The 26,516-nt window shown below is 43.0% G+C and overlaps 1 protein-coding gene across 1 annotated transcript in view; it reads right to left on the bottom strand.

Moving 5' to 3' along the window:
• Positions 1–26,516, bottom strand: part of NRCAM (neuronal cell adhesion molecule) — a 275,473-nt gene that overhangs the window by 72,967 nt on the left and 175,990 nt on the right. The window contains 2 exon segments of the mRNA XM_038562686.1: positions 1,327–1,344; positions 3,543–3,743. Of these exon segments, the coding sequence (XP_038418614.1) occupies positions 1,327–1,344; positions 3,543–3,648 (124 nt within the window). The 5' untranslated portion in view covers positions 3,649–3,743.

Here is a 26,516-nt window from a genome sequence, read left to right as displayed (position 1 = left end):
TACCCTACAAGGAACACTCACTGTTGAAGCCCTGTCAGTTCCCACTCTGGTCAGCACTCCGGTCTGGGGGTTAAGAAACCACCCTGTTTCTTACCAGCTGTGACTTCAAGCAAGTTTCTTACCTTCTGTAAGCCTCACTTTCCTTAGACAGAAAATTGGGTTTAAAAGTGGTATCTACCTCCTAGGGTCACTGGGAGGAGTCAATAAAAGAACCTGTGTAAGATTCTTGGTACGTGCCAATACCATAATAGTTCAGCGTTAGCTCCATGTGAATTATTGTCATAATCATTTTCATTTGGACCAGCTTCATCTTTGAGTGATGCTTTAGGCTCTTGGAGTCTAGAGTTTGGGATGATGGAAAGAAGCCCAGAATTTCACACTCTAACGGTGGAAACCACACCACCCAGGTGGTGGCTCAGGGGAGTGGTGGTGGGGACTGTCAGAAGTACCTCAGTCCAATTCCTTCTATTTTTCTGCAAGTAACAGAGATGCGAGCCTGGTGGTTTCAAACCCAGAACTTCCGTTCACAGGTCTGCTGCAGATGCCACTCCTCTAGCTGCCAGGAGTTTACTGTCTACGGGCACCTGTTTGAAAAGCACTTAGGTCACCTAGCAACTAACAAATGCTCAGAGGTTATAAGCGGAAAGATGATTTTACATGATTTTTCTGGTTAATCCAATCTCAAAGGAATTATTTTTCAAATGCCCGAAAACTAAGTTTTAGGTAGATACTAGGTGCTGCCCAACTGCCAGAGACAGCAGAGGTCTTTGCTTAGAGCAAGCCACTCAGAAACGATGTTAAGTGGGGGCTGCTTATTTGTCTTCTGCACGCTTCAGAACAATAGTCAAAGTCGCTGAGCCATTATGCTGCCAGAACACTACACAGTCCTGAAGAAGCAGGACAAGGCACGGATGGCCCTGCTGACCTGGTGAAGCATCCGCGTGCATTCACCTTCTGAAAGATACCAAAAGACATGCCTTTATGCCAGCAAGCATTTAATGGCATTTAGAACTGGACAGGCATTTTCTTTAAGTTTCATGAATTTTCTCATTGAGGTTACATCAGATGTGAATAAAGCTTGGAAGTTAGTAGAGCAGAGTGTTGGTAAAGGAAAGAGTGATACCTGAGTCTTCAGAATTCATGCAGGGAATATGTTAAACTCGCTCCTTGGTTGTTTAAATCAATGTTTAGCCATAAGAAATGCACATGCTTAAAAAGACGTTAGTCACAAATCATAAACGTGTGCGTTCAATTCACAGTGTTAATTCGAAAACAAAGACATGGCCAAATTTTCACACTGCCTAGAAATTACAGAAAGACACTTACAGTCTTCAAGAAGTTTTGCTTTTTCCCCATCAATATCAGCAGGTGAGTGGGCACACAGGATTAAAGAAAACCAGATGTTAGTAATAAGAACGTTAGGACCCTGGAGATATAAGGGGCATCTTGTCTATGTGGTTTGACCTAAAAAACCAGTACGGTGATGGGTGATGGTGGAAGCCGTGAAGTGGTCAAAGAAAGACACTCCCATTGATGGTTTTGTTTACTCCTGCAGCAGCCATCCCGCATAAACATAGGGAAGAACAAAAGGAATGCTGTAAGCAAAAAAAAAAAAAAAAAAAAAAGAGGATTCTTCTAGGAATAGGAATGGCTAATTCCATTCCATGCATGTTGTGCTGGACAAGCAATTATGTTCAATTTGAAAAATAGCTGAAATCTACAATTAATCTGAGTTGTCACATACTGTGTCGTGTCTGATCCTATTATCCCAGACATCACTATGCACATGGTAATCATACCTAACAATGGGACGTCGCTACAATGATGGTGCTCCATCCGAGCCAAATACAACACTGGCTTTAGGTTTTTCTATTTCTATGGTTCATCTTCAAGTCCGTAATTGAACTTTTCAGCGGTGTTAGCATATTTCTGCTTCAGAATCCTTCCTCACCCAGGGGTTGCTAGTACCGGCACCAAGGAGCAGCTCAGATAGTTGGGGTGTCAGGAGCAGGGGTGGGGAAGAAATTAACATTAGCATGCAATTTAAATGATTCTGCAGTGCTGCCTGTCATTGCTGCTTGCAAAGGTTAATGCAGGAGCGCCTGGGTTGTCCGTGACTTTCTTTTCATCATGGTTATGCCTCTTCTCCATTAGCAGCGATAATTGAGTTAGCCGTAGGTGACTGTTTCCCCCCCAATTGTTAGATTGAGCAGTCAGATTAAGGGAGAATATATTTAACACAAGAGAGAACAAAGGCCCATTTCTCTCAAGTGCTTTTGTCTGTCCCGTGTGTACCTGCTAGGGCAAATGCTTACCTGGGCAATCCAACTCCAACGGGCTTAAACAATCATACATTTTTTTAAATTGAAATTAAGGTCCATGAATGAAAATTTTTTTGAAAGGAAGTAAAATGTTGCATTTTATTGCCCTTTAGACTCTAGATGCACAGCAAAGGAAGTCAACGAAGTGTGGGGCGAACCACATCTCTTCTTAATGTCTTCCCACTGGGACTTGCAACCTTCTTTGGCAAAAAAATGACATCCTGACAATTGAAGAGCCCCCAGGAAAAGTGCTATCATCCTTGCGCCTTGGAAAGCTTGCCAAACAGATGTTCTATTCAGGAAGCTAATGGATTTAAAGAAGTCAGGCAGATCAAGAATAAAGGCCAAATCTGAAGTACAGTCACTGCTCAAATTTGAAATTCTGGTTTCTGCTGCAAGAGCCGTGACCAGTTGGAACCCAGTGTTATCTTTATTTTCCACAACCAGGCCACCCAAAGTAGGGAGAGCACAGCACGTGACTTTCCTGTTAGGAAACGGGGTGGGCTCACACAGTAGCTGCTGCTGGTCCATTTCAAATAGTGTTTCTGCACATGACTTGTTTTCTCCACGAAATTTAAATTGTGGTCTCTGGTCACATTTTTAAAACCAAAGATCTTTCTCTAGGCTTTAGGTAAGATCCACGTCCTAGATCCAGACTCCTCTGTACTGTGAATTTTGACCGGTTGGGATGGAAAGAAATGAATTATGGGTAGTCTCGGGGGTGCCGAGGGGTGTGTGGTTGGCTGAGAAACCATCCCCAGTCTTCCTAGAGCACTGTGAGCACATGAGGGGGCGGGGTGGGGCAGGGTGGGGTGGAGTAGTGGGGAGGAGACAAGTGGGGGAAGTCTCCATGGCCATTTCAAAGTGATTCACAGAGTTTCCTTGCAGGACTGCTCCTATCAAGAGTCGCCCATTGGGAGGATCAGGGCAGCCCACCATTCGCTCCTTCTCCATCCCCCTACCCCCCATGGTACACAAAAGACATCTGAGGAGGAAGAAAGATAATGACCAGGAGGGGACAATGGTCTGACCGGTTCAATGGCCATTTCTGTGGTGAGACTCTTTATGAACACCAGGTGCTGTAGGTAAAAGCCAAATTAATTTTGATTAGCTTTTCAGTATCACACAGACACCTTCTGCATTCACACAGCTCACAGGGATGGGAAATGGTGGGGAGGCTTTGACTCCCGGGTGTAACAGCTTTAAAACATTAATACTTACGATCAAGAGGTACTTCCAGTGCACTAATCATCTGGCACAGGAAGAGAATCAGGGGCGCTCCGCCTGCAGATAAGCGCTTCTTTTTCGGCATTATTTTAAGCTGCATTAGCTTAACTCCTGCTGAGACCCGCAAACTGAATCTCCTTTTCTTCTTTCACAAAAGATTCGCGTGCGACGTTTAAATAATTTTCATGCAGGGAACTGAAAAAGGAGAGAATGAGAATTATGGCGTGTTATAAAGAAGGAAATGAGACGAAGTCCGCAGCCCAGAAAATCAGTTCTGTATTATACATGAACTCTGAAACGGAGCTAACTTTTAAATATTTAACTCTCAGGACGGGCATAATCATTTATTCATAAATCAGCTAAAATCAGGTCAGAAATATTTGTAGTGATGTCAAGCAAAATCTGTCCACGCTGCCATCCTTATGGTTTTCCCATTTTAAATATCTGTATTTATATCAGAGGCTATCATGGCATTCCTAAAAAAAAACAAAAACAAAAACAAAAAAAACCCCTGGACATATAAATGGACTAGAAAGTGAGTTTAGAGGGAATGCTTAATGGCTTCTCTGTTCTAGAGATTATATTTGGGAAAGTCCAGGGCTCTGCTGCAATTTCGTTTCAAATCCCAAATACTGATTTATTTACTAGCTGAACCACCGAGGGTTAGGGCATCCCCATCTCTCACTTAGTCCAGGGCAGTAGATGTGCCCCGGGTTCCCAGTTTCAAGCTTTCCTCAGCAGTCACCCTCCTAAACCGTGGGATCCACCAAATAAAGTTCAGTATCTCCTTAAACAGATAATAAAAAAACCTCAGTGATCTGGCCTCAATGTATCCTACCAAACTTATCCCCTCCTGTTTGTAAAATGCTTTTTTTTTTTTTTCTTTTTTTGATGGTCTATTTCTGTTTCTCTTTCTCGGGTCACTCCTTCAAAATGCTCTGAATTTTCCCACCCTCTTGCCTTTGTCTGTTCTTTTTACCTGCAATGCTCTCTCCACCGTATTTCCTTATCAAAGTCCAATTCATTTCTTTATAGATCAGTTGAAATGGAAATATTAGTTGATCAACCAAACTAGAAGTCACTGCACCCCTCCCCTAAGAATTCCTAAAATTCCTAGTTTCACTCATGATGTATATCATACAGATACAGAAATAAACAGATCTATTTTTTGGTATGCAGGCTCTCTACCCTACTCCTTCAGGCAAAGGTGGTGTCTCTTCCACTTTTGTATCCCTCTCCTGTCAACCCCCCATAGTGTGCCTGGCACAACAAAGTGTTTGTCCTACACAGAAGAGCATGAAGCGTTTAATCATGTCTTCTCATTAATGAGGACAGGTGGGAGTGACCAATGGCTCTCTCAGAAGAGAGAGGGGTGTTATTATTACAGATGAGGGCAGCTCCCAAAGCTTAATTACTGAGTGATTTGTGTGATTTTTATTATTTGGCTAATGGTGTATTTTGATAACATCCATCTTTTCCACTTAAACTGAAAGCCTCTTAAGGGTTAGAGACTACATCTTTACTGTTTCCTATTATGTCCCCAGAGCCCAACACAGTGCCTGGCACATCATGGGGTGTATATAAATATTTATAGGAAAAAAAAAAGGAAGGGGGGAAAGGGTAAAGAAATAGAGATTTAAGATCATTGAAGATGAGGTTTCTATTCAGATACGCAGTCTGAATGCAGTCTACCTAAAGCTGTGTTTATATTTATACTACTGGCTTTGAAATCCAAACCTTCGTCTATTTGGTCAAATTAGTTATATCATGTCTGTGTGTGGAAGAGAGCTTACATGTATAAAAGGGACATGAAACAAGGCTGATAATGTGTTTTGCTAGCAACTGAATTCTGATTTGAACCTGATGACAATTGCAGTTGGGACATTTCTTGGTAAAAACAAAAAAAAAGGGGGACTTGCTATGCTAAATGTAGACACTATATGTACATAAATATTGTTTTCTGAATGAAACACTCATATTCTGTGGTTTCGTTTACAATCCAAGAAATTTATCTCTCCATATTACAATATATAAACAATCATGCCCATTAAACTTCAAGAGGCTGATACAGAAGCTCATCTAACTATCTCTAGCCAGGGATCCCTGGGTGGCGCAGCGGTTTGGCGCCTGCCTTTGGCCCAGGGCGCGATCCTGGAGACCCGGGATCAAATCCCACATCGGGCTCCCTGCATGGAGCCTGCTTCTCCCTCTGCCTGTGTCTCTGCCTCTCTCTCTCTCTCTGTGACTATCATAAATAAATAAAATCTTTAAAAAAAAAAAAAATAACTATCTCTAGCCAAAACATACATCAGCCTTTTTTTGTGTGCAAAACATATCTCCATCATTTAATCAGATTTATTTAGGTCTCTTGTGATTTTTCTGTTGAAATCAAAATTTTGAATTTATACACGAGCTTTACGGAAAATACAAATAAATGGCACCAAAACAACTTAATGTTACATAGCACACATATGGAGAGATAACTCCAGAATCAAAAGCTGAGAGAAGAAACAGCACACCTGCCTGATTTCTGTGTCAGGCTAATCGGCTGTATCCCATTTACATGCCTAGCTCTCTGAAGAGGTACAGGAGAACTAAAGCACTTTCTAAAAGATGTACCGAGGGGATCCCTGGGTGGTGCAGCGGTTTAGCGCCTGCCTTTGGCCCAGGGCGCGATCCTGGAGACCCGGGATCGAATCCCACGTCGGGCTCCGGTGCATGGAGCCTGCTTCTCCCTCTGCCTGTGTCTCTGCCTCTCTCTCCCTCCCTCCCTCTCTGTCGATCATGAATAAATAAATAAAAATATTAAAAAAAAAAGATGTACCGATCAATTGCAATGCCCATAAGATCTTAAGCAGCTACATACAATTTCTAAGTTCTTAATTTATTATTTCCTTTGCCTGCCTGCCTTAATCATTCATCCTCCCAAATAGAGAAAACTGCTAGGCAGTTTCTTGTAAAAGGAAGCATCATTCAATCTGCTTTACCTTTTCAGACTCTATAGGGAATAAGGTATTGCCGTTAAATCACAGTGTCGCATAAAGAAAAAATTCAAATTTTAAGAAAAATTGAGAAAGTACTTACTTAAAGAGACATGAATAAATCCTTGCAATGAGAGAAGGTCATGAGCTAGATGTGGTCTTTCTGCAGAAGTAGTAAGCTAATGGCACCAATAGCCACAAAATTGTCTCCAGGGTAGGTTCTCTTTGGGGAGGACAGAGCAACTGCCCTGCCCATCCTCTGACTCCTGCCCATGGAAAATCACCCACTCCTCCTACGTATGCCATCATAGGTGAAAAACTCAGTGCCTAAGGACAGCATTAGGTCCCCAGCTCTCAGTCAAAGTGAAAATCAAATATAGCTACAGAAAATTGAGCTTTCTTTCTGTAAGAGTGATGTGCTCTGCATGTCTTACAAAGAAAAACCACCACTTCCACACTCCCAATATTGATGTCAACGCCCGGCCCTGCTAGGAACCCATCTGTCTTCTGGTTTACCTTGCAAATTGTTGGTCATTCTCTCTTACCTGAGAACCGTGAGTTAAAACTAAACTGTTTATGCAATTACATTAAATGAATGAAACCCCAGTTTGAAATAGCATCATATTTAGTCAGGGCCAAAGAGTAGGTTAGTACAACACAGGTTGAAATTTAAAAAAAAAAAATGCACTTTTTTTTAATTTTTAAAGATTTTTATCTATTTATTTGAGAAAGAGAGGGGGCAGACAGCATATATGAGAGGGGCAGAGGGAGAGAGAGAGAATCTCAAGCAGACTCCAGCCTAAGCAGAGAGCCTAACCCAGGGCTTAATCCCAGGATCCTGAGATTGTGACCTGAGCTGAAACCAAGGGTCAGACAACTAGTAGATCCAAGTTCAGAATATAATTCACCTTGATACTTAAAACCACATATATTGTTAAAATCACCCCAGAGTATTGATAAACAGAAAAGCCTTTTAATAATTCCCTTCATTTAGCTAATTCAAAGCAACTCTTCACATATTACCCACAGAACTTCTGAAACAGAAGGGAGAGAAACCTCTCCCTTCCTCAGTAAATTTTTCATCATCAGAAAAGAAACACAAGTCAAGGTTCCCTTATTTCTTTTTGCCCAAAATGTATATTAATCACAGAGCAAATGTTCCCCTGCATTATTTACCATATATTTAAAAAGAAAATCCTTAAGTTTTGACAAAGGATTCATATGAAGCCCAAGAAACATAGCTCTCCTGTTGCTCACTTAAGAAGTCTTGTCATTTGAAAGAAAATAAAATCCTTGTTTTTTTCTCTCAAGTGAAAGATGAGATTATTTTAATGAAGAAAATATATCAGCTCTTTACCAGAGCCGGAAGACCATGCACTACTCACCATTTCATTTTCTGCATCCCAACATGGGTGGGTCATTGTTTGTACAACATAACATTATCTATTCTCTAAGCCAATAAACAAATATTCTTATGTGACTGGATGCCCTTGGGCACACTGATTATGTGTGACCATCAGTGTCTGGTCTCTCTCACTGGATGTGACACTATCTTGACTAGGAAGGGTGTTTTTCTGCAGTCAACTTGGGGATTGTTACTTTTTATATTTTTTTAAATATTTACCATTAGAATGAGCACATTAATGTCCATTCTAGCCCATGCTTGTAGTCTTCCATCACAGATGCTGAGTCTGAGACTAGGGAAGGAAGGTCAATGATAAATGGACAATGACTACATCATTAACACATCAACAAAGTCATACTTAAATCTACCACAACTACATTACCATGAAAACACACTAGGAAAAGCAGTCTGGGATTAGATGAGGACAGAGATTGTAATGGTCTCTTCAAATAACAAGGTAAACTTTGAGAAGCACCAAGGAACATGTTTCTAATTTCCTCCTAGCCCAAAAGGATCCCACAGTAGAGTTTCAACAAGGAATCTGGTAGCTAGAACCTAGAATAGTATGCAAGGATAGGTGGACAATTAACAGATGTTTTTACCCAAATAATAGATGATAGAACACATCTTGATAAATCTTCATTCTTCAGGGCACTATAAATGGTTATCTTATTTGATATTTGTAAAAAACTCAGAATATAGGAAAGCAGGTACTGTACCCATTTAATAGATGAGAAGGAAAAAAAAAAAGGCCAGTCACAATGGCTATTATTCACTGAACACCTTCCATGTGCCCGGAATGACACTGACATGCATTCACTCACCTTATCTGGCCAATAACCCCAAAAGGTAAGCTCTATTACACTTCCCAATTGACTGATACAGAATCCGAGATGCAGAATGGCAAAGTCACCTGCTGAAGGGCATACACCAGTGTGTGAAGTGCCAGACCCAGAGTTCCAGTTCTGAAGCTTCCAGCCCTCTCACATTGCCTCACCCTGAGGAGCCTCTAGCATTTCCCCTCCCTCTCATAGCTTCTTACTTGGCATTTCGCTAACAAACAAATAGGATTACCAAGTTTGGTCACTGATGTTGGAAAAAAAAAGTACCAATGGTTTCTGAATATCCACAGAATATCTTCTCAGTGTTGTTCATAGCATGACTTTGGGGTCTTTTCATGAGGCATTCCATATGAATAGTTCAGCTGGAATTGTACCACATGCAGACCCTGGCCTTTTAAAGGAGTTGCTAGTTAGGACAATGCAGACAAGACATGCTTTAAAAAGTCATTTTTAAAAGTAGATACTATATGCCCATGGCATAACATCCATAAGGTACAGAGGAACATAAATTCAAAGGAAGCAACCCTAGCAACCCCATTTCTCTCGGAGTTTTGCAAACTGTTCTAGACACATTCCATGCATAAGAAGTGTAAACATATATAAACCAAGATTTTAAGGATCTCTTGAAATTAGAAAAAATTTTATCAGCCTTTTTGTCATTGAAGTTAGCTCATTGAAAATACCAATGCCTTTCAGCAAGATCTAGCTTTCTGCATCTCATGTAATTATTTGGATACTGGCTTTTCCCACACTTCCTTTGTTTAGCATGGTCAATTACAGGAAAAAAGTAGTAGACAATGACATAATTGAAAGATCTAAGACAAAGGGTAAAGCATGTTTAATGCAAAGTCCATACGGGTGAGACTACTAGTGACCCTGACCAAGGAAGACACCTGTTCTACACTTGTGCAGCGGTTATCTGACAACAGCCGGCCGGATCAGCCTCAGGGGCGTCAGAGCTGACTGCAGAAGAAAGGACAGAGGTAGTAAGAGAGAAAGGGAACAGTGCTTCTCAAAGGAAGCCTTACTCCTCCCATCTCCAAATCCAATCACAGTTGACCATGAATGAAGGGAAGACTATTCCACTCTGAATGCTTGCTATGATCAGCATGTCCTTCTGCATTGACCCCACCACCCTGACCAAGGCTGGCAGAGTCAGGGGCCGGGAGTGGGACCCAGGATAGCAGCCATGTTGAGCCTGTTGAGATGACTAGGCTGTTTTAAATGACCAACAAAGTGGCAACAAATTCCTTCCTCAGGGGGAGGGTAAATATGAGGCAATGAGGGAGAGTGAGTCGATAGTTTGGAGTGGGAACAAAGGCCAGAGGGCACACAGAACCAAGGCAGCATGAGCAACCATGAGTAAGCAGAGGTTATGGGGTGTCAAGAGCAGAAGGAAGCAGGGGGTAGCAAGAGGATGAGTAGAACAGATTGTTGCCAAGTGACTGCAGCATCACAGAACACTATTGTACTGTGATCACCAGGCCTCTCAAACTCTTGGTTTCCAGACAATGCTCCAATTTGCTATGAAGTTTACCAGAAGAGTGGGTGTGGGTGAAAGGTCTTCCTATCTTTCTCCCATCTTGTGAACTGAAACAAGTCTTCGTGTGTGTGCTAGGTAGACTGTTACATGGGTGACCCATGGGCAAGCACTCCTCATAGCATCTATACCATGTAGTCCCCCTCTCACAATGGCTCTGGGTTTGGCTACATGAGGTCGTCAGGCACATGGGATTCTAGCAAGAATGACAGAAGCAGAGGTGTGGTGAGCATTTGCTCACTGGGGCTTAGCCTCTTGCAATTTCTCTCTGGGAAGTCCGAGCTACACTCCTAAATGAGGAGAAACCAGTGGAAAGAGACCCTAGGGAGATTGAAAACCATCTTGGCCTTTCTGGGTCCAACTGAGCTCCCAGAGAAAAGCCACAGAGCAAGTAACTTGTTAAACCACATGTAGCAGAAGAACCATCTGAGAACAGAAAACCAGATGTTGACCATCTGAGGCGAACAAGCCCTCAGAATTAAGGAAACCAATAGACTGTTATTTCAAGCCACCAAATTCAGGGGCAATTTGTTACATAGCACAGATACCTGGAACAATCAATAAGATAGACAAATTGAGACAGCCTGTTTCTTGTAACCAGAAAGAGCTTAATATTTAACTCTGAATACAGGTCTTGGTAGTAATATATTTGGCAACATTGATTGAGCTGCTGAAACAAGCTCTGGCTCTATTTATCTTCTTGTAAACTGAGATTTCTACAAGTATCACTGAAAAGATGTCAGGATCAGAAACAGTTTATTAAAACCTTCAGCATAAAAGGCCTTACAGGATATTAGTATTCTAAATGGGCTGCGTCTTATCCATTTGTCAAGTAAACAACACATGGCAAAATGGCAGCCATTTAATACTAGATAATAGCATTTTGGATGCTTGGCAGGCTGGTCACTCAGGGAAAAAAAAAAAAGTCACATTTCAAAGACAAGAAGCCAGGATTTACAAACCGATATTCTTGCTAAATGGTATGAACCACTTAGAGCAGAGACGCAATCATGGTTCAAAATCTCAGTGTGTGCTCTCTCCTCATCAGCCTGGAGGCAGGTTTGGGGAGAAGACTGAGAGAGAGAATTAGCCTATGACTGCAGGGAGAATTACCCCAGAGGTCTCAGGACTTAGCACAACACAGCTTATACTTCATCATGCTAATACCCAGAGTGGGCAGGCACGGGGTTCTGCTCTCTGGCGTTTTGTGATGTCACCATCTCAACATGTGACTTCCAGAGCCCCTGTATTCTCCTGCTGGAAATTGCTTCCATTCAGAGGAATTTAGATGCTCACAACCCATTAACCAAAAGTAGTTAATGACTCCTAGGAAGTCTCGTGGGCACTACTAGCCTTGCCACACACAGCGTGCTTGAGTCACAGCAGATCTGAAAGCGTTTTTTTCTGGGAAGCCTTTCAAAAGCAACATTCTATGGGAAGGCCATCTTACTGTTTCATCTTGGGGATGAGCCCAGGGTGCAGAACAACAGTGATGAGCAGGGCCTTATGGGCGCTGCAACCTGCAGCCACCACCTCTGCCTTCCTCCTAGCTGCATTTCTGAGTCACTCCTTCCTATAACTTGAGCTTCCCCTAGACAGGAGCCTGGATACAGAGAGGGTGAAGAGGGAAAAGGCCCAGATTTATCAAATCCAAGGGATGTCATTCCTGCCATGTCACAGATTACAATAATCTTCACAGTAACATTTCAAAATATATTTTGCTAAGGTTTTTGGGCTCTGTGTAATCACAACAGGACCATGAAAATGAGAAATGAAGACCGACATGACATGAAGAATTGTGTTCTCCCCTTGTTATCAGTGCTGGGAAAGGTATATTATCATAAACTAAATAGCTGGAAATCCTTCATTCCAGCTGGAGGCGATTTCATGTAAAGAACAAATCTCAGTTACTTGCTGATATGCATTCTGCACTACAAAGGATTTACCAGCAAAACAGGGGAGTTATTCATGAAATATTTAACTGCTGGGGCATCTAATTTTCTGCAAACAGGCCATGTAGAAATCTGCATTTATAAAAAGAATAATAAATCAATAAGTGATCATTTGCTTCCAAACGACTTTGTCAGATTTACTCCAAAGAGCATCCTCCTCCTTTACATTTAGAATATAATACAGTTTCCAGGAAGTTAAATATTAGCTTCTCAGGAGTCCATATTCTGTATAAAAGTGAAGTACCCAAAAGCATGAATGTCAGAGACAACTTTCTCTGTGCCATGAGATTTAATCAACCCATCGGTTGAAGCATTAGAATACCCTGCTGTGTGTGCTAAAAGACACTGACTCCTCCGGAACCACATCTGCTGTGAGAAGATCACATTCTATTTCTACTATTATTTATTTGTTTACTATTTAAATGGGCTCTCCAGAAAGAATATATTCTGCTGGGATGGGGTGAGAGAAATGGACCTCAAAATGCTGATTAGAAATGCCAGCAAGAAGAAAGGATTTTGGGGAACCCCCGGGGTGGCTCAGTGGTTGAGCACCTGCCTTTGGCTCAAGACACTGGGATCAAGTACCTCATGGGGCTCCCTGCAGGGAGCCTGGTTCTCCCTCTGCCTGTGTCTCTGCCTCTCTCTCTCTCTCTCTGTTTCTCATGAATAAATAAATAAAATCTTTAAAAAAAGAAAGGATTTTTGGTCCAAGTGTCCTCCTGCTTCCTGGAAGAATCAGGACAGAAAAGCCTCTGGTTTTTATCCAAGTCAGTTGGTAAGATCATTACACCTAGAATTACTGCCTCTTTGGGTCTCTTCAGTTGCATTTTCATGGAAAAAATTTTGCAGGTAAATTGAGCATTTATTTCCTAAAAAGAAACACCTGTGTCTTTCTGGAAAGAGACTTGGAAAGCAAGAAGAAAAGGCGAGACAGGAGGAAACAGGCACAGCAATGAAAGAAGAAATGCCGTAGATGTTAGAAATTTCTGAGTTACATTATGATTATCACTTTTTTTTGTTTTGAAATTATGGCAATTCACCAAGAAACTGGGCAGAAAAATACCTGTGAAAAATAACTTTTTTAAGCCTATGAAAGGAGTCACAAGATTTCCAGGAGAACTTCCAGAAGGGCTCATGCTTACATCTGTAAGGTCTCCTCCAGCTCGGTGCTTTGGAGTATGAGTGCTGCACCTGCTTTAATGTAAATGGAGCCAAAGAAAGCAGCCACCAAGAGGACAGTCATTGAGCTGTCACGGCAGAAAAATAAAATCAAGACCAGAAATTGGAAAAAAGAAAGCTAAGCATCAGATTCTGTGAGGCCACTGCTTATTAAATCTGATGAAGCTCGGCAGGGTAGAGATGGAGACGTGAGTATCAGGCACACGTTACTATGTCAACAATGGGCAGAATAATGTAGGCAGGAGAGGCAAGACTGTGCCCAGTCCCTTCTCAGACAGGAGGGGGCGTGGGGCTCTCAGCTGAGGCCGAGCCATGGTTTCTGGGTCCAGGCACCACTAACTGCATGTCTGTGTCCAGCCAACACCAGTTGGGGAATATGAAAGAAGGGGATTCAAAAAGCCTGGAAGAGCAGCCAACAGAATCTAGGAGTGAAAGGGCTGGGTGAAGAACAATGCCAGCAGAAAAGTAAGAGGCAGCAGAAGGATTCCAAGACAAACCACTAAGAATAATGTTTGAGATCGAGGGATGTATGTGAGACAGAACCCAAACACATTCCTAGAGCTGAAAAAAACAACTGCATATGGATTCTATAGGGTATTTGGTGTGAGTGCAGGAATTTCTCAGTCATGGGTGTGAAGGAACCATTAAAAGTCCTCAGTAAACACTGGGGATTTTACACCTAAAGTAAAGGCAACCAAAGCCAAAATAAACGAGTGGATCTATGTCAAACTAAACTTTTGCACACTGGGGCACCTGGGTGGGTAAAGGGTCTGCCTTTGGCTGAGGTCATGATCCAGGGTCCTGGGAGCAAGCCTTGCATGGAGCCCCACATGGAGCCTCACATCTGGCTCCCTGCTCAGTAGGAAGCCTGCTTCTCCTCTCCCCCTGTCTGCCTCTCCCCCTGCTTGTGCACTCTTTCTCTGTCAAATAAATAAATAATAAAATCTTTTAAAAAATTAAAAAATAAAAAGCTCTTTCCCAGCAAAGGAAACCATCAACAAAATAAAAAGGCAACCCACTGAAAGGGATAAAACATTTGTATATCATACATTTTAAAAGGGATTAATATCCAAAGTATATAAAGAGCTCATACAACTTAAGAGCAAATAAAGAATCTGATTTTTAAAAATGGACAGAGGATCTGAATAAACATTTTTCTACAGAAGACCTACAGATGGCCAACAAATACATGAGGAGATGCTCAATGTCACTAATCATCAGGGAAATATAAACAAACCATAATAAGACATCAACTCACACCTGTTAAAATGGATATTATCAAAAAGACAAGAAGTAAGTGTTGGTGAGGAAGTGGAGAAAGGGAACCCTTATACACTGTTGGTGGGAATGTAAATTGGTGCAACCATTTACTTAAAAAAAGTGGGGGAGGCACCTGGCTGGCTCAGTCAGTAAGCATGCTACTCTTGATCTCAGGCTCACGAGTTCAAGCCCCACGGTGGGAGTAGGGATTACTTTAAAAAATACATACTTAAATACACACATATAGAAATACGTGCAGCCAAGATGTGGTATTTTACATACACACACAGACGTACACACACAATGGAATACAATTCAGCCACTCAAAAACGAAACCTTGCCATTTGTGAAAACATAGATGGAACCTCAGAGCATTATGCTAAGTGAAATAAGTCACACAGAGACAAATACCATGTGATCTCATTATATGTGGAATCTAAACAAAGCAAAACAAAACAAAAAAAACAAGTTCATTAGTACAGAGAGTAGACTGGTGGTTGTCAGAGGCGGGGGGTGGGGGGTGGGCGGGGCAAAATGGGTGGAGGGAGTTAAAAGGTACATACTTCCAGTTATAAAATAAGCAAGTCCCAAGATATAATGTCCAACATGATGACTATAATAACTAATACTGTATTGCCTATTTGAAGTTTCTAAGAAAGTAAATTTTTAAAGTTGTCATCACCAGAAACATAACAATGGATGGTGACGCATGTTATTTAGACTTATTGTGGTCATCATTTCACAATATATACAAATACCAAATCATGATGCTGTACACCTGAAACTAATATAATGTTGTCTGTCAATTATACCTCAATTTTTAAAAACTGCCATCTTCTCATGCAAAGAGTAAAAAATGTGCAGGGAATTTTAGAGGATTCAATTAAATTTAACTCAATAATCTGAGAATCAATTATGTACAGATCAATGGCTGCCTGGGGGTGGTCAGAGAGGATAGGTGGCAAACAGCAGGAGGGCTATTTTGAGCACAGTGCTCAGCAGAATGGATGATATAAGGTGTCGGAAGCCAAGTCATAATTATGCACAATAATACACCTGGCCTCCTGACCCCTATCATTACCATAACCACTAAACCAGAAAACTAACGGACTGCCAAAGCCCTACTTGCAGCATCCAGATGATTCTTGGTCATTTGCAAAGAAATAAAAGTCAATAGTTTTCTATCCTTGATGTAAGATGTAGGTGAATAGTTTTTTGACCTTAATTAAGTAGATTTCTTAAATATAATACTCAAAGTTTGATCCAGAAGAGAAAAAAATAATAAATTGAACATCCTCAGTTAAAAACATTTGTTCCTCAAAGACAGCAATGAGAAAATGCAAAGACAGACCACGGACTAGGAGAAAAATATTTACAATCACACATCTAATAAAGGACTTCTATCCACGACATATAGAAAACTCTTATAACTCAAAAATAAGAAGAGAAACAATTCAATTTTTTAAAATGGGCATAATATATGGATAGACACCTTTGCAAAGATACACACATGGCTGATAAACATATGAAGAAATAGTTGATACATGTATCACTACGGAAATGCAAATTTCAACCAAATGAAATACCACTACACACCCACCTGAAAAGCTATATTTAAAAAGACTGATTATGGGACACCTGGGTGGCTCAGTGGTTGAGCGTCTGCCTTTGGCTCAGGGCATGATCTCAGGTCTGGGGATCGAGTCCCATGTCAGGCTTCCTGCATGGAGCCTGCTTCTGCCTCTGCCTGTGTCTCTGCCTCTTTCTGTGTCTCTCATGAATAAGTAAATAAAATCTTTAAAAAAATTAAAAAGACATTATATGAAATATCAGTGAAGGCGGGAATAATTGGAATTTTTGTACATTGCTATGGGAATGTAAAAAGGTACTGCCACTTGGGGAAAAAGTTTGGCAATTCCTTAAAAGTTGAATGAACATTTAATATCCAACCCAGGAATTCCACTCCAAGGTATTTACTTTAGACCTATGAAACATAAGCCTATAAAAAGATTTATATGCACAGCAGTCTTTCCTATAATAATCAATAACTGGAAACAACCCAAATGTCCACCAACTGGTGAAAAGATAAACACAATGAGGTATATTTACGTAGCAGAAAATTCAATAATAACAAAAAATGAACAGCTGATAGATGCATCAACATGGGCAAAACCTGAAAATTATGCTAAGTGAAAGAAGCCAGACCCCCCAAAAAGTCTATATATGATTCCATTTCTATAAACTTTCTAGAAAGAGAAAACTATAGAATCGATCAGTGACTGCCTGAGGCTGTGGGGTCAGAGGTGAGATTGGGTAGGAAGGAGTATTTCAGGAGGTGATGGTAGTGTTCTAAACTAGATTGAAATGCAGTATGCACAACTCTATCAACTTACTACAACTCATCAAACTACACTTAAAAGGAGTAAATTTTGTGCTATGTAAAATGAGCAAATATTGTGGTATCTCCATAAAGCTATAAAAAAAGAAAAATAACTTGAACACCTGTGTTTTCCAAATAAAGACTTTTCCAGAGGTCTCTTCTCCCCTGGCGTGAGCTCTCAAGGATAATACTCCCGCTAGTCCTAGTCCGAGTTAAATACATCTACTATCAAATAAACAAAACTAAACAAGACTGAGAGAAATGGCAAACAATATATTAGTTTATGAGGCTAACTGGATTACTAAAGGGGTGATGGCAAGTGAAGAAATGTAGAGAGAAATGTAGAGGGGACTATTCTGAGCAAAGTAGACAAGGCCAGAGAAAAGCAGCTACACTGGTTATTTCCTTTTTTTTTTTTTTTTTTTTTTTTTTTACACTGGTTATTTTCATGAAAATAGTATTCCTATCACCATCTGAAAATCAGTTTCCTTAACAAGCAGTTGGGACAACTTTCAGCATTTCTTAGAATGGTGCTTAAGATATAAGACTCACTTGTACATAACTTTGATTTCAAATCAGAATTACTTTGGCCTCCCCCACACTTCCATCTTGAGGGAGGCAGAAATGATGTCCCATCAGGAGTCTCGGGTGAGGGCGTGAACCCCCTGCTTTGCAGGCCGCCAAGCCTCCTCCCCTCCTCCCAGTTTCCTTGTGGCTCAGCGTGCTGAGCCTTACCAACACTTATAAATCCCAGTGGCTTTTATGTCTATCTCACTGGGCAAAAATAAGGCACCCAAAGCAGAAGTTAAAAATATAAAACTTTTCAAATGCAGACTCAAGTCTCCGAGAAATCCGGTTTCTCACACAAAGGAGGAGCCGGGGCCTCTGGCTGCGGGAGAAGCAGGAGGTTGTCTGTGTGCTGGATGGGAACTCCTCCAAGAGGTTCTCTCCACCAATTAACACCCTCAGCTCCAGGGCTGAAAATGCTTGTGGTGGTCCTCTGGCCCACAGCCGGCTAAAATAGCCCTAATCCCTTCTGATCACCATGACCTCCACGCTTGCAGCTCTCCATCTTAATTTCTTTTTTCTAGGATTTATTTATTTAATCATGACACACACACACACACACACACACAGAGAGAGAGAGAGAGAGAGAGAGACAGGCAGAGGGAGAAGCAGGCTCCATGCAGGGAGCAGGACTCGATCCCAGGACCCTGGGGTCACGACCTGAACTGAAGGCAGATGCTCAACCACTGAGCCACCCAGGTGCCCCCCTCACTATCTTAATTATTCCTACTCTACTTCTCCCACTCTCCAAGAATTCTCTTATCTTTACTTCTCTCTTTCCGGCCTAGGTCCCATGGGCCGGCTTCCCTTCATTTTTCTGGTCTGTCCTCCTAACTCCTTTTTCCTAGGAGCAACCCCGATGCAGCACAGTCTTGCCTACAGTGACATAAAGCCCAGATTCCCCATGTGGCTCACATAAGTGGGGTAAAGTGCAAAAGTAGAAAGATGGAAGGTGGAGTCAGCCCCTAGTTCAAATCCTGCCTTTGCCACTTAGAAGCTGTGTTGTATTGGTTAGGTTAAATAAACTCTGTGCCTTAGTCACCTCACCTGTAAAAGGGGGCTAATTTACCTGGCTCCAGGACCGTAGAGAGGATCAGTGAGATAAGTGGGTGATGTGCACAGCAACATGCTAGGGGCTTAGTGCACCCTTACTAGATGGTGACAAGTACACGTCATAAGGCCTCTACATACCTTTCTAGCCTCCTTTTGTGTCCCTTGCTCTAGCACGAGCCTCACGAACAGACACACTGATCTCCATGCCCTCCTGCCGTTCACTCTGGACTCCTTCCCCACCATCCCCATGGCCTGGATGATGCCTCCTGGTTTCTGGAGACTGGGCTCACGTGGCCTCCTCTAGGACTGTGTGGTCTGAAACAGTCACCACTAACCCCATGCAGCTCTCTAGATTGGAATTAAGTGGAATGAACTACAATGAGAAGTCCAGTTCCTCAGTCACGCTAACCACATGTCAAGTGGCCACTAGGCACTGAGGCTGGCCGTGGCCGCTGGTTGGGTGGCGCAGAGCAGACTGTTTGCATAACCACAGGAAGTTCGGTTGGACGCAGCAGCTCTAGGGGGAAAACATCTTTGTTAACCCACGTGTAAAAGCACTCATCACACCACGTTTTGGTTGTTGAGACTTTGTTTTTCTCTACGAGCTGTGAGTTTTCTCAAGTACCTCCCCCATCCGTAATGGTATGCTAAATGGATTACTGAGTGATTACAAAGCTTTTAAAAAATATCTTTTAATTTTCTGGGGGCCCCAGGCCCATAAGGAGGGAAACTCCTGATATTTGCTTTCAGGAGTTGGTCCTGAGTGGTTTGGGCTTGTTTTGCCTCCTGTTCCATTTCTCAGTCCACTCTAATCCTCGCGAATTCAGCTGCCAACCTTCCTGATTCATTGTTTCCTCTTCTAGATGTGCCATCGTCCCAGATTGGCTGCATCTCCTGCTCGTGGGGCTCCGTCTCTGGCTTCCCTCCCCTGCCTCTCGCTGTGCTCTTTTGTGGGACTGCGTTTGTTTCTAGCCCCTCTGGGTACCTCACCCGTTCAGGCAAGCCCAGGTCTAGACCACGTGGGCCAGGATTTCTTGGCCTCCAAGACTGGGTCTTAAACCACAGGGCTTCTGGAAAAGTATCGGATGCCAGCTAAGCCACTGAATATAAAATACCTCAGTGTGTGCAGTGCCCCTGGCAGGTCCTGGCACACAGTATTTACCTGACAAATATTTGTTGAAAGAATGAGTGAACCATTATTTTATCATGAACTGCAATCACAGGAAGGGATGAGGTACCGGGAGAATGAGGCTGAGAAGGAGAGCCAATATGGACAAGAATATTTTGCTTCTGAGCATGACCATTCAATCGACAGGCCATGCCTCCAAGAAGCAAACCAGCTTAGAACCAGCCATAGGACAGAGTGGGAAGAGGAGGAAGAATTTATCCCAGGCTCCCCTGGGTCAAAGGCTCACCCCGTGCATCTCTAATTTGTGCATTCCAAAGCATGGGCACCTTGTGGGTCCTGCCGTGGTGTCAACACAGGAGCCTGGGTGGGAGACGAGAGGTGCTGTGTAAAGCTGGTCAGAGCCCATTGGGACCTAGACCAAGATACCGGGAAGGTGACAGGCTCTGAAGAGGAGCATAATAGGTGTCTGGCACAAGTCATCCAGCCATCATGGGTGGGACTTAGACCAGAGGATGGCAGGAGGGCAAGACTTACAATGTGGGGTGCTCCCACACTTGATTCCTGCCTGGGATCTAGGAACATGGTAAGCATCAATAAAAACTGGCTGGTTGACAGCCTAGAGGCACGTGAGCAGTCCAGTGGGGTACTGGGTCCCCCAAGGATGAACAGGATGCAAGGGAAGTGAGTGTGGGGGTGTTAGCAGGGACTGTGGGCAGAGAAAAGCTGATCCACTTCATAATTCTGTCTGAAGCCAAGTCTCCTTTGGAAGATTCCTCACATCTTCTCCTTTGTTCTGAATCTCAAGCTAATAGAGCAACCCTGGCATCCCTTCCAAAGTTTCATCTTTAATAAGATCTCCCAAATCATTGTAACAACTACTAAAGGCCCAGACAATGGTCTTGGCACTAAGAATCAATAAACTTGACTTCTCACCAGACTTTCCTCAGAGCCCAAGCATCAATTTCCCTTGTCTGCGGTGCATAGCGCAACCGCCTACGTTAGGTCTGTTTTGCTCGAAGTAGACACAGGGAATAGCTCTGTTTCGCTCTATACCTTGTCCACAGCCGGCGAAGGTCTTTTGGAGAACAAATACTATTATTGTGATTTGCTGTGTCCATTCACAGCAAATTTTATTAATCAAGACATTTTCAGCAAGTTTTTGTTTCCTCTTCAAGAATCATGGACTTGAAAGGTCAAAGACAGTCCAACACATTATTGCAACGCCTTCTTTCTAGGCGGAAGGACACAAAAGGGCATTCCTGTGAGAGCTGGTATATTCCCCCCTCTTCTGCCCCACTCCAAAGCCCTCTCAGCTGCTTCTCAGATTTCAGCCACAGCTGTTAGGGTCCTGTACCCCTGGAGACTGTGAGCAACTCTGCACAGATGCACCAAGATAGGCCTCAGCTTGTCCTTCTAAAGGGATCCCCTGCTTCCTGCCCTGGGCCATCTCGAACCTCTGGCTCAATCATCCCAGGAATCCACTTTGCACCCAGACTTGCACAACCCAGCAGGGTTGGGGAGTTAGTGCTATGGGGTCACTCTTGACCAATGGGAATCTGGAGCCAGTGAATCAATGGATTCCCATTTCATCCGGGGCAGACAGTTCCGAGATGCCTTTCATAAACTTCCTCAAAGGTTCCAGGGAGTTTAAAGAGACAAGGCGATCGTGCATTCTTGTGTTGACTATTCCTCTTTCTCCATGTCACTCCTTCATCCAGCCTTTCTGCTCCCCGAGATGACGTTTCTGAACAAACTACCTCTGCACAAGTTTTGGTCTCTGGCTTGGCTTATGGGGGACACTACATTAGGACAACTGGGTGGCTGCCTTAGATTGGATTTGCAAAGTCTCACATGCTGGATTCATGCTCCAGGAGCACAATGCCCATGACTGGCCCCTTGGTGCACCCATCATCCTTATACCAGGACTCCTCAAGTCCAGTGATTTGTGTCTTCTTCCCAAAGCCAACAGGGGGACCAGACATAGCTATTCCCTGGCCCCTGTGTCCCCAGCTTTGTTTGGGTTTTCTTATTTATCCTCTTTCTAAAAGGAGGGAACAGGCTCAGAGAGACGAGATGACTCATCCAAGATTTCACAGTGAGATCTCAAATTAGGATTTGAACCTAGTCCAGTGGGTTCAAAGCCCATCATCTTTTTATAGCATGCTAAGAGGACCAAGTTCTTATTACTACTAGCCTTGAACACCTTTGCCTTCCACAGTTACTCCCTGAAAATCGAGAAGACAAGATGTGTATGGATCTAGATGTGCAGTTTCACTCTGTCTCTGCCTCACTTCTTCTCGGGATGCTATGTTTGGCTTTCCACCACATCAGGGAGCACGAGATGCCTCATCAGTTCTATCTGTTGATCCTTGAAGTATAAAAAAGTCTTTCTGCTCCACTGTCTACAATTTTTTCTCCTTTTCTTCTTTCTTTGGGTCACATTCTTTTACCGTGAAGCCTCCTGTCTTAGCTTCTTACTCTCCTTTGTCTCATTGGAACCACAACTATGGAGACTCCCCTGGTGCATGAATCACAGCTTAGAGAGGCCATTTCTCAGCCAACTTCCACTTGCCCTCAAGCTTGGCTACCAGATGACTTGAGGGTGTGCTGGAAGGAAGGTGGACATGACACGGCCCATGGAACCACAGAAAGAGCTCTCATCTTCTGAGATGCTAAGTTAGAGCAAGCACCTCTTCTCTCGGGGTCCCCTCAGGAACCACCTAGATGCCCTGTGGCAGCAACCCCCAAATTTCTTCTCAGACTCCAGACTCCAGGAAGAATAACCAAATCATATTATTTTATCTGTTCACTCAACTTCTTCACAGAAGAGGTTTTCAGTATTTTCTTTGCCTTTTTCTTTTAATATTCTGGTGGAGATGAGAACTGATGTTCTTTCTCCCCAAGTGGGGAGACAAGACAATAACACTAGCTCCAAAGGTTAGAAAAAGAGAAATCCTCTGTGCATGAGTGACACAAGAGTCTGGCCTCTTCACTGACAGGTGCAAAGTGGCAGAGGAGCCAACTGCAGTTCATTGCCCTGACTCTGAGCCTCCTCCTCAGGCAGCACTGAAACGGGGCCTGCCCGCTGCCCACTTCCTGCCAGCACCATCTGGCAGGTGCCAGCGTTTCCCAGCCATGAACCAGGCTGTGTAATTGCCTCAAATCATGGGGTGTTTCTCTGAAGTCCTTACCCCTGCCACGAGCACAACTGTCGCACAGAAATCTCTTAGGAAGCTAGAAGTCATTCATCTCCATGAATGACCCACTCCACAGAACCCGGTTTGCTGGCTTATGGGATGACTTAATCAGAAAAGCTCATTTTCATGTTGGGTGGGTGCCATCAGGGAGGAACACATGTTAGACAGCTGAAAGTGACCTGGGCCAGACCTCATATCAGCCTAGCAGTTTGAAGAGTTCCTGAACTTTATTTACCTTATAAGACACGTGGCCTTATGTGGTCTTTCCACATTGCATTGCCTGTTGTTCCTCAAACATATCATAATATTACTACTACATTGAATGCTATGTATGTGAAAACATAATATGGCTTAGCATCTTTTCTACTGCCTGTGTAAAGCTCTCTTTTTATTTATCTAGGAAGACATATTTAATGCTGCATTATTTCATTTCTAATTATGCCTATATTCTGTACAAACTGACTTACATGGGTTTTTTTTGTTTGTTTGTTTGTTTGTTTAATTTAGAAAGATAACACACAACTGGGACTCTTGGGAAAATCACCAGGACCTTAAGGTCTTTTTTTTTCTTTTAAAGACTTATTTATTTGAGGGAGAGAGAGACAGAGAGAGCACACATGAGTGGGGGAGGGGCAGAAGAAGAGGGAGAGTGAATTCTCAAGCAGACTCCCCGTTGAGCCTGGAGCCTGATGCTGGGCTCGATCCCAGGAACCCGAGATTATGACCTGAGCTGAAATCAAGAGTTGGCCGACCAAATGACTGAGCCACCCAGATGCCCCAAGATCTTAAGGTCTTTAAGTATCACAGAATCAGGATTACTCCTCTACCTTTATTGGAGATGACCACTCTAAAAATGGCTCAAAGGCTGTAATAAGTTGATATTTCAGAGACATATTTATGCTTCATACTGAATGATACAACATTTAACCATAACTGGCATAAATGGCTTATACAGTGGCTACCTTTTAGCATCCTGATGGCAACCCATTGCTGCTTATTGTCTTCTCCAGAGTTAGGACTAAGAACAGAGGCTATATCTCTATTCCCGTAACAAACACATACAACTCTCTCTTTCCCTGGGTTGTCTTCTCTTAATCAGAAATCAGAGTCTGTTCTCAGTCTAACTAATTGGACCAACCCCATATTCAGTTTCTAGGTTCCTAATTCTATGGGTTTTCAGGGGAAGAAAAGTTATTCTCACTCACCAGGCATGGTATAATAAAAAAGCAATGATCTCAGCATCTCCTCTTCCTTCCAACAGAAGACAAATGGCAAGGGTCTCCCACCAGATACGTAATGAATGTTGACCTTACATTTGCTCAAGAGGAGCCAAGACACCTGGGCCTGAAGATCCATCAGGTAGTCCTGGGAGCAATGGTGGCACCTGTGTAACCTCCAACAGCTGATGATTCACTCGAGGCCCACCTTCTGAAAGAAGTTCAGAGCTAAACATAGATTAGCCAAGGCTCACAAAGGGGACATAGCTGCATCTAGAAACTAAACCGACTGTGTGAAGACAGTACCCATGGCACACTCCTGACTGTCTCTTTCTCTGTCAGCTATAGATCACTGTTCCTTTGCAAAGCTCTCCTGGATCCTGCAATAAACCCCGGAGTTTGGGGATATAGGCTAATGGAATGTCCCTACCCCTGGCGGGAGGTCTTTCCAGTGCCCCCACCCTTGATTCAGAGTTGATGGCAGGTCACCTTGTAGAAGGATCCCAATGACCTTCTGTGGGACATAGATGATTTCACAGTACAGCTTTTTTGAGACCTATCCCAATTTGACCCAGTTTAGCAAATGGGGTGTCCCTCTAATTCTCCCTAACACCTCCTAAAAAACTGGTTCACACCAAATCTCTGCTTTATACTTTCCAAATTATACAGCAAAATTAAGCTTCTTTCTGGAAACTCCCCATGTCCAAAATGTTCATGTTTCACACTGCACTTTCCCTATAATAATGGTCAACACTTGCTGAGCATTTACTTTGTGCCAGGCTCCATCTGTACAAAGAAATTCGTATATACTACCTGTTTGATCTTCACAGCACTTACCCAAGTTAGGTATTATCACTAACAGACAAAAGCTCATAAATATACGATTCCACAGGGGTTTAGCAAGGATAACCAGAAAACTACAAGGTTTTTCAAGAATTAGCTGGCACATTCGTACCCACATCAGAGCAGTTCTCTTTTAGCCATGCCTTTCTTATTTGCAGGGTCTCTGACATGACACTACACGATTTGCTGAGCCAATGAGAGCACATCTACTAGAGAAGGAAATTGGTGAGTGAGAAAAACAGTGGTCGTAAAAGGGCTAGAATAATACTCAGCATTTCAAATGTTTAAATCATTTGAAATATCCCTTCCTCATACATCTCATCCAGTCTTTATTGATTTTCTTCAAATTTTCCATTTTTAACTCATTTTTCTTAAAATATTTTATTTATTTGACAAAGAGCGAGCACAAGCAGAGGTAGCAGCAAAGGGAGTGGGAGAAGCAGACTCCCTGCTGAGCAGGGACCTCCCCACACATACCTGCCCACCCCCCCACCCTCGGTCCCACAACCACACCTGACATGGAGCTCGATCCCAGGACCCTGGGATCATGACCTCAGCCAATAGCAGATGCTTAACCAACTGAGCCACCCAGGCACCCTTCCATTTTTTAATTCTTAGCACCATGTGTGTGTTTTCAAATATTTTCTCTTGTGGACGAGAAGTACCATTCCACGGTGTTCTCTGTAGGGTGTCCCCACATCATTGTTCCGAAAGGGCTGTGGGAGTCTCAAACCTAATGAATCTTCAGAAGCATGTACAGAGAGGGAGCACATAGGTTTCAACTTCCAGGTCATCATGAATCACTTGGCAGCGGCTTTGTGGAGGGCAGGGCACAGGAGCCCGAGGCTGCAGACCAGGATGGATCAACTGTGGCCACCAGCGGTGTGTGCTGGGCAGTGGCAGCACCAATGTCAAAGGCTGGCCAGACTCAATGTGTAACAAGGGGAAGCCTCTCTGGCTGCTTGCAAAGAACACAATCATGAAGACTCTGGTATGTTCTCTATTAGTATCTCTCCTGGGTGAAGTCCTTTTATCTCTACCAGGATTTGTTAGGGCAAAACACATAGAAATGGACAATTTGGGCCTTTACCTGAATGGCACGTAAAAATCCTTCTGGGAGACAACACCAGGCTACATGTAAAGGCTACATGGAACTCCTCTATGCATACAGCGTGGCCTCCACTTAACCATTTTGGGTAAAGAACAAGACATTTCGGTCTAGTCCAGGGGGACCACTTCTTAAAAGCATGTCCACCCTAGGAAGATGGATATGAAGAAAGACTGCCACCTTATTACTTATAGCAGTGTTGAGTTTGGCATCCTGGCATGGTGGGGTGGGGGGAGGTGGATGGGCTAGAATGAGCGATCATTACAAGATGAGGCTTACGGTTATCTGCTGTCTTCAAGAGTCACTGCACATGGC

The sequence above is a fragment of the Canis lupus genome, chromosome 18 (genome assembly GCF_011100685.1).
Source record: "Canis lupus familiaris isolate Mischka breed German Shepherd chromosome 18, alternate assembly UU_Cfam_GSD_1.0, whole genome shotgun sequence".
Taxonomy (NCBI): domain Eukaryota; kingdom Metazoa; phylum Chordata; class Mammalia; order Carnivora; family Canidae; genus Canis; species Canis lupus.
Note: the sequence above shows the minus strand (reverse complement) of the source record. Positions and strands in the feature narration are given on the sequence as shown.